At 46.4% G+C, this 8,595-nt stretch overlaps 1 protein-coding gene across 1 annotated transcript; it reads right to left on the bottom strand.

Annotated features, from left to right (window-relative positions):
* On the bottom strand, positions 1-7,245 carry LOC108920791 (protein LCHN-like). Its single transcript, XM_029247102.1, has 9 exons — positions 6,492-7,245; positions 5,178-5,277; positions 4,826-4,984; positions 2,309-2,468; positions 2,083-2,221; positions 1,858-1,989; positions 1,610-1,760; positions 1,464-1,532; positions 1-1,346 (listed from the first exon to the last, which is right to left on the bottom strand). The coding sequence occupies exons 1-9, from the start codon at positions 6,856-6,858 to the stop codon at positions 1,151-1,153; spliced, it is 1,473 nt and encodes a 490-aa protein (XP_029102935.1). The 5' UTR covers positions 6,859-7,245; the 3' UTR covers positions 1-1,150.
* Between the last annotated feature and the right edge of the window lie 1,350 nt (positions 7,246-8,595).

Raw genomic sequence — 8,595 nt, 5'->3', positions numbered from 1 at the left:
AGTATTTTTGTATTTATTACACCGGTGCACTTTTTTCTGATTAAACTTCCGTAGAGAGTCACCCTTTCCCACCTGAATCAAAACATGAAACCTAATTTCTGGAGATTGCTCTGAGTATATTTCGATGTCCCACTACATAAATTAGACCATTATATTTGTTTATATTTCTTCACAATGCTCACAGTTCAACTTGCAAACAATGACATCCATCCCTCCAATTTCAATAACTGCTTGTCCCGAGCAGGGTGCTGCTGGGCCAGAGCCTATCCTGGAATCACTGGGTGCATAACTGGAGGGGTACACTCTGAAGGGTATGCCAGTCCATTGCAGGAGACACCGAGATGTATTTTAAAAACATCCTTTGTAAGAAAGTAAGCTAAATAAAGTATTTTATGTACATTAAACACAGTCTTTTGGATATTCCCCTCCTCTCTGACACTTGAAAAGTTGCCAAAAAAGCCCTAATAAATATTTATGAGCAGACTCCTACAATCAACTGCACCCAAAATACATTTTGTATGTCTCTCTTTCTTTAAAAAAATATAGACATTCTGGTTTTATCCAAAGCAAAACATACACCCCGGCAGCAATGCCTCTTACACGAAGTGGGTTGTATTCGATGCATGCACAAATGTGTAACAACACCATTCCTGGACACACACACATACAGTATCTTGAACAGGATCACCAAACACACTGAACTATGATCATTGTGTATGAATAGACTTTCTCATAAAATATAGGAAAAAAAAAAAATCATGAGAAACAGGTGTAGTTGCATCTTTCGGGGTTAGAGTTCAATCAGATGTTACTCTGATCCATAAAAAAAAAAAACCATCTTTATAAAGCTGATCATCAATTTAATTAAATTTTACACACACTTTGCTAAGAAAAAGATCTAAACATGTGTCACTGACAGGTTGCAGGAACTACTCATTGTAATCAGCAGAATGTTACAGGGCTCATTGATGTACTGCCATCAGAGTAAGACAACACTGACACGGTGCTACACACAATGATGCTGACATTTTAACATGCCTGTAAAATCAGCTGCGAAAAGGATGGTTTCTGGGCTGTTTACTTGAGAAGACATAAACATGGGGGTAATCTGAATGTACAGAGAGAGCCAAGAGCAATATATGGGGCAGTCTTAGGGGCAACAGGGGTTGTCAATGACCAACATGGCATCGATACCATAGACCTCCAAAAGGTCCACCAAAAAACTGTGGTCCCCCTGAGGATCCAGACCCATGGCCTTCATGTGGTCTGCTGTCAGGGTGGGGTCTGCACTTCCTGCCACCTCAGACAATGTCTGGAAGATCCGGTTGTTCTGCTCCATGAAGAACCTAGTGAGAAGAAGACACGGGTGATTAGCAATGTCCCAATGCACTTGAACTTCAGCTTAGACATTCTAGCAGTAACTGTCTAGGGAGTCAAAGTGACCTCACATGACCTGTACTCACAGAATAAAGAGGTCCTCCTCACTGGAACTGCAGTCAGCATTTACATTCTGAGAGTATACCAGCATCTGTCTGAAAAGACATCGTTTTCAGTATCGGCATCATCATCATCATCATCATCATCATCATGGTCATCAACCCAGTATTACCTCTGCTCGCTGAGCTTCTTGTACTTCTCCCGGTCGGCACTGTTGAGGCGAAGCAGTGGCTGCAGGCTCTCTCTGTGGGTCTTTACATTTTGGTTGTCCACATACACGTCATACAACTCCTTCTTCTCCTCAAAGATCTTCTCTGTGGTGCCTTCAAATACATAACGACACATGAGTACTGATGGTACAGACACCCAACAGACCTGTGTACATCTCACTCTCAGATCCAACACCGACCACAAGCTTACAGGCCACATAAGACAGCTCGGTCTCCAGGACGGGGATGTCAGCTACGTTGATATAGAAAAATGGGCGTAGTTCAGGGACTGACACTCCCACACCGGGGACAGAAACATTGGCCAAACAGCAGCAGCAGTAGACTGTGGAAGATGCAAAAAGGTGAAAAATAAGTCCTTTCATAAGCTAGCCAATCATTGCTCAGCCAATGAAGGTACTAGAAACCCACAACTCACCTCTGTAGCAGACCACTCCTACAGGTGGGGGTGAGAAGATGAGTATGCGCTTCCTGAGTAAGGCGAACTTCCACAGCACCATAATTCGCTCCCCGAAGAAGCGGATGAACTGGGACATGCAGCCAGCCGGATGAGTGATCTGTGTGGAGGGGGTGCAACGTCACATCCATGTGCTCACTCTACATATAGGAAAATGAATGATGCTGCAGGGAGGAGAATGACTCACCTTCATCTCGGGATAAACGCAGCAGCGGTTCACTGTTGGCCCCAATGCTCTGCCTGGACAGGCTGTAATAAGGTTGTCCCCCCCAGAGGGCAACACTGCCTTCTTGTCCTCAAAAAAGGCTTCCAGTGGGGTGTACTGTCCAGGATACTGCAGTTGGTGCCTGAAACCCAACACTGCACTTAGACTGCAGATCCCAGCTGTCCAACCACACAATGCTCACTGCTCACTACCCTTGGTTCACCAACCTGCATTCGAGGGAAATAACCCAGCAACTGTACCACTGACTAAGATCTGTTACTCAGAAGCTGCTAATGAGGAGCTCTTAAAAGCTGTAGCAAACAGTAAAAGTACAGGGGGTGGACAAAATAACAGAAACACCACATGAAAAATTAAGTTGCATACTGGAGTAACAATCAATAACAAACACTGCTGCGACGGTTAGTCATAGGAGGTTAACTGCCATTTAGCAGTATGTGTCAATTGTCAAGGAGCTCTGACAATTAGCACTTTGATAACTAACAGAGTTATGAAGACACCAAATAGTTGGTACCCAAACTGCAGGTGCATCATTCACAAAAACTGATATGATTCCATGTGTCAAGGTGAACAGTTGCAAAAATAATGGCAGCATATGGAAAACATCAACCGGCTGCATCAGCAGAGAGGAACGATGGTGGACAATTGAAGCTCACCGGGACAGGTAGATGGATGCTTCAGACGATGGTGTGAATACCAGAAAAGTATAGCCTCAAGAATTACCACAAAACTGAATCAGCACCTCTGTTACCCAGTCTCAGCATTCCCCCCCCCCCCGAAACTTTAATACAACAAAGTTAAAAGACTCCAACTAATATAAATTCCCAGTCTAACTAAAAACTGTACACTGAGAGTTTCATAAACATGGAATTTATGGTGGGGCTGGCATTCCGAAACCGCTTGCCTCCAGGCCAGCTCACAAAGACACAAAACCTTATGCAAGGAGTAAAAAAACCTGGAAGCCTGAGTAATGCAAAACATAGTATGGTCTGAGTCATATGTCACCCAATTCTCTAAATCGGGACAAGTTTATGTCTGGAGAAGGCAAAAGGATGCTTTCAACACACGTCTTTCGCTAACCGTTAAACCAGGAGGGGGGGCCTGCAATGGCATGGGCAGCAATCCTGTGGGAGTCACTAGGGCTGAGAGCTGCTCTACATGATCATACAACAGCAAAGGAAAATTAAAATATTTTACAGCACACAACACTGTACACCCATACAACACATACATAAATTAAAATCTCCAGATCTAAATATCACTGAACATTCATGGGAAGTTCTGGAGCGCAGAGTGCAAAGCAGATCCCATCCTCTTCATCCTTCAAAAAACTGGAGGCTTTTCTTCTTTCAGAAAGGTGCAATATCACACTACACAGAGTTTAGGACTTGTATGACAGCCTTCCTAGAAGGACTGAAGCTGTTCGAAGGCGAAAGGCAGCCTTACTCCTTATCCTTGGTATTAATATCTTCTTCGGCTCCATTATTTTGTCCACCCTCGGCACGTACAAGACTACCACTACAGAATCCAAAGTAAGATTTAGCTTGGAAGTCCTAATCATTGGAAGTTCTTCTTCCATCTGAAGCGTTTTAGCGTTTCCTCTTGCCATCACATCATAAGGGGAATTGTTTCCAGACCCAAAACAACCATGACAAGCTGCTGATTGTAGTGAAACACAGTGAGGGTCTCCTGCGTTGAGCACTGCATTCTTGTGAGCTCTAACAGCAGCCGTCAGCAAATACCATCATCTCAAAACAAGGTCAGTTACACACTTTCTCAACTACCTACTGGCCGCACTACGAAACTGCTCATCAGCTGCAGCATGTTCCTTTCCCACAACTGATCAAGTTAAAAACTCAATGTAAACAGTTGTGTAACACACACACACACACACACACACCATCTGAAACCGCTTGATCCCAAAGGGGGTCGCGGGGAGCCGGAGCCTAACCCGGCAACACAGGGCGTAAGGCCGGAGGGGGAGGGGACGCACCCAGGACGGGACGCGAGTCCGTCGCAAGGCACCCCAAGCGGGACTCGAACCCCAGACCCACCGGAGAGCAGGACCCGGTCCAACCCACTGTGCCACCGCGCCCCCCCAGTTATGTAATAGTTGTGTAATAATAGAATGTAATCAGTTCAATATCCAATCACTTCTGCAATTTTACTTTAATTTACATTTTTTATATTCTCTTTTACTCTGTAAATATGCTACTTATTTATTTTTTCTGTGTCTGTATCAGCTGTCTGTAATACTGATAGCACCAAAGCAAATTCCTTGCGTGCTTCAGCACGCTTGGCAAACGAAACCTCACGCTGATGCTTCTAAATGGAAGCCGGCAACACCGAGAGCCTTTTTAAAAATCGCGTACGATTGATAAGCAAACTAATGAAGAGAACAGGAGTGAAGATGCAGGAATCAATGCGGAGAGAAAAGAGCGGGACAAAAAGGGTCAAGGCTGGCCATGGAATAGAACATACCTGACTTGGTTTTCCAAAAAGTGCATGTAGCGGTACAGCAGGGTATACGAGGGGGTCAGGATGCCCACCGACTTCATGCGAGCCCCTCGCTCCAGCTCGCTCTCCACCGGCATGTTAGCAAAACACGCCAGGCCGAAGAAGCGGTCTTTACGGAAATATCTGAAACACACGTGGCGTCGCATGCAGGGATGCATTTTGAATTTTGCACATGCTGTTGCCAAAGCAGTCATCAGAACTCGGTTCTCCCACTTTTACCCATTTATACAGCAGATCATGTCCGATCTCATACATTTCTCTGGAGTGGCGAGACACACTAATGCAGGACGCAGAAAAAGCGGAGTCGCGTTCTCACATGAAGTCGTTAGAGATTCGGTGGGAACCGCTGGCCATGGACTTGAACTCCACCCCTTCAAGGTTCACATCCTCAGGCAGACACCACTCTACTATGTTCCCTGGCAACAAGGGCATAAATAAAAACCAAACATTTAAACTAGATTGCATCTGTTGTATTGCATCGCATACAATGACAATAAAGTATCTCATCTCTCAACTCTCTCATCATTCTATGACAGCAGTGGGTGAGGGGAGGGAAAAAAAATCATCACAAGTTTCCTCTTTTATTAATTTCAGATTAAGGAACTTCGGAAGAATCGTTCTTTTTCGTTCTTACGGTCTCAAACCGGTGGAGCCGGCAGAGCTACCCTACACTCGCTCGCATGCGTCCTTTACTATGGTCCTGCTCCTGCAGAGGAGAGTTAAGGCACTGAAAAACTGACTGATACCATCTTCGCTGTGTGTCACTACAGGAATTGCAAAAGTCTTCTCACCTCAGACAGTGAAGGGGAAGTGAATCTTCCGTTTAATCATCTGAGATGAAAAGACTGTTATAACTCCTTTAATTCTATACAACGATCACAGCTAAATCACTCCGTCACAAATACAGCCTTCTTCCCACTGCGTGCTCCAGTTTGACACGGGACTGGTGGTAAAAGTTCTGGCAGCGAAGGGCTAAAGAGAAGTTATCGGAACAGCAGCTCAACGAAACGTCCAGCACTTTAAGTACACCCACATACTGGCTGGATACCGAACTGGTTTGGTAGCGGGAGGCGCTTAGGGGCCACGATAAACCGATGGGTGCACTCAAAGTGCCACGTTCTCAGGTGTTGATCGGGGATCCTGCAAACACACAGGTGTGTATCAGGTGTGAGCTGAACTCAGTTCAACCCCCCTCCTCCTCCTCCGTGGACCTCCTTCCAGAAGGTTCCTCGACGGGGAGGGGGTGACAGAGACCGAGTACCCCCTGTCCCTGTTCCCCCCTGGAAGCCCACTTTCTTCAACCAGGCAGGTGAGCTGGATAACTAGTCTAACTAGGTTAACTAAGACGTAAGAGCAGAGCGAAGAGAAAGATGACACCTGGCTGGACGGCTCAGCAGCAGGTACATGATGATCATGATGATGGGCTCCAACTTCTGCTGCGTTTCACCTCCGCTACCTGCCTGTCGGACGCTTCACGAGCTGCTTCGATCGAATGCCTTTTTCGTCCTTCCAGGAACTGGCATCTTCTCGCCTCCAGCCGGGCTTTTGCGCCAAGGCTGCGGTGACGTCTGAACACCGGCACAGAGGGTAAACACGCGAGCCGCGTCACGTGCGCGCGCGCCCCGCTCACCTGATCTCGTGTCAAAGGTCACCACGAACACGGCCACGATCTGGTCCCTCTCCTGCCCGTCCCACGCACTGAGCCGGCCTGTGCCGCCGCCGCCGCCGCCGGGCTTCTCTCCTTCCCGCTCGGTCCCGTCGCGGAAGCCGCCCGATTGCAGGTCCACGTCCCCCACGGCGGCGGCGGGGGCTTCGGGGCCGCTGCTCCATCCCGTGCCGGGGCCCGTGTGTCCGAGCGCGCGGCTGTTCGCGAGGATCCTCTCGCGCAAGTCCTTCCGCGGAGACGGGAGACTCGCGCTGGCGACGCCGGGCGGCGGCGGAGGAGGAGGAACCTCCTCCCAGTCCAGCAGCGGAGCCCGGTCCGACTGCTCCACCATCCCGCCCGGGACTCGGCAGGAAACGTGTCCTGTAGTCAGAGCTTAACTAATCGTCCCGATGGCGGCTCTGTCTCTGTATACCTGCTGTTTGCGGTCCTGGGCTCTTATATCATGCCATGGTGGCTCTTCATTCACGTGAACTAAGGCGGCTGTGTGGAAATCCAACCCGCCCGGCTGCTGGCGGGCGCAGCGCCGATGACGCGGCTGTGCGGATGTTTGCTCCGCTCCTCGTGCGGGTCCGGCGACGCGCTCGCATGAAACCTTCTTTCAACGGTTTCAGGATCGAACGCGACCGCACTGGCCACGCTCTCAAATTGCGCACGTCACAAATACAGGTCTCCGGCTAAGCGCTTCGCGGAAACAAAACAGATATTCGAGCGGCTCGGAACTGTGGAAGTTATTGAAAGTCGATCCGTCCAATGGCGTTGGCGGCTTGCGGCAGGTGGGCGGGACCACTGGGTTGACACGTTTTTTCAGTCCCGAGAAGGAGCCTGTTTGTTAACGAAGTACTTCGTGCCGACTTCTAATAGCCGTGGTTTGTGTGTGAGCGCGAAAGCAGGACGTGTCCAACTTAAGTGATACATGTTTTTTTTTTTCTTTTTAAATTTTTTATTATTTTTTAAGGGAAATGCATGTAGGCTGTAAAAAGGGACATACCTAACTAAGTTGTACTCTAAACGTTTCCGTGTCTGAGCTCGGGGACACCTGACCTGTGTGTGTGACGCAACAAGTTTTCGGCATTTTTATCTGAAATAATTATGTAATCGGCTATTTTTTTTTTTTTACTTTATTCAATACCATAAGAAGAAAAACAAATTCCAACATTACACATCACAAACACAAAACATCCTCACATTTCAGTATAAAAATATTTCTCAATAAACAGGACAGAGCTTACTAACTTCCCCAAACATCTTATTTCACTAGTCTAGTGCAAAGAGAAATAAGCATCAGAATTAAACAACAAATACAGATATCCATTTTGACAAAAGGAAGGTGGGACTTTAAAACCCTTCACCAAAAACTGATTTAAATACAAGGTTTAAAACACGTGTGTACAATCATCATTCTGACTTTGCTCCGTCAATAAAAACTATAAAAATGTGTAATCGGCCAATATAACACCTTGTGATGGACTGACGTCCCGTCCAGGGAATACCCCCGACCCCTTCGGCCTTGCGCCCAATGTTTAAGGGATAGGCTCCGGCTTACCGCGACCCCGCTTAGGAAAGCGGTTATTGAAATTGAATGGATGGATGGCTTATATTAATCATCAACCTAAAATAAACGTAAATTACTAAGCGGATATGAGGTAATATTCACTGCTATCCCTTAACTGATGTTTGTAAATATATTATTTTATAATTCTCTGTGCAACTTGATATGCTGATCGTTTTGTCGATTTATTTATATATTTTCCCTTGTTTTTTGAGTGGATTGTATTTCTAAAGTTATTTTAATACTCGTAAGATATTTCCCCTATTTGCCTTGATCTGTCATTTTATATGATGTATTAAGTTGTCACTCCCGTTTGATTGTAATTGTTTTTATTCTTTTTTCCAAAAAAAAAAAAAAAAAACTCATTAGCCAATCAGAGTTTGGTGCGCCTCGCGTGAGAAAGAGTCGCATGTGAACTGCCGTAAAACACCAAAACTTCTGACAAACAAGACGTACAGAAAAGCACTATGGAGTTGATCTCAACACAACGAAAGGTTTATTTTTTTCTGTTTTGTCATG

The sequence above is a fragment of the Scleropages formosus genome, chromosome 21 (genome assembly GCF_900964775.1).
Source record: "Scleropages formosus chromosome 21, fSclFor1.1, whole genome shotgun sequence".
Classification (NCBI taxonomy): Eukaryota; Metazoa; Chordata; class Actinopteri; order Osteoglossiformes; family Osteoglossidae; genus Scleropages; species Scleropages formosus.
Note: the sequence above shows the minus strand (reverse complement) of the source record. Positions and strands in the feature narration are given on the sequence as shown.

Coding starts and splice junctions, on each gene's coding strand:
- LOC108920791 (XM_029247102.1), bottom strand. CDS start 6,858: ATGGTGGAGCAGTCGGACCGGGCTCCGCTGCTGGACTGGGAGGAGGTT. Junction 1,990..2,082: donor AGGAGTGGTCTGCTACAGAG/GTGAGTTGTGGG, acceptor CATCTTCCACAG/TCTACTGCTGCTGCTGTTTG. Junction 1,761..1,857: donor CGAGCTGTCTTATGTGGCCT/GTAAGCTTGTGG, acceptor ATGTATTTGAAG/GCACCACAGAGAAGATCTTT.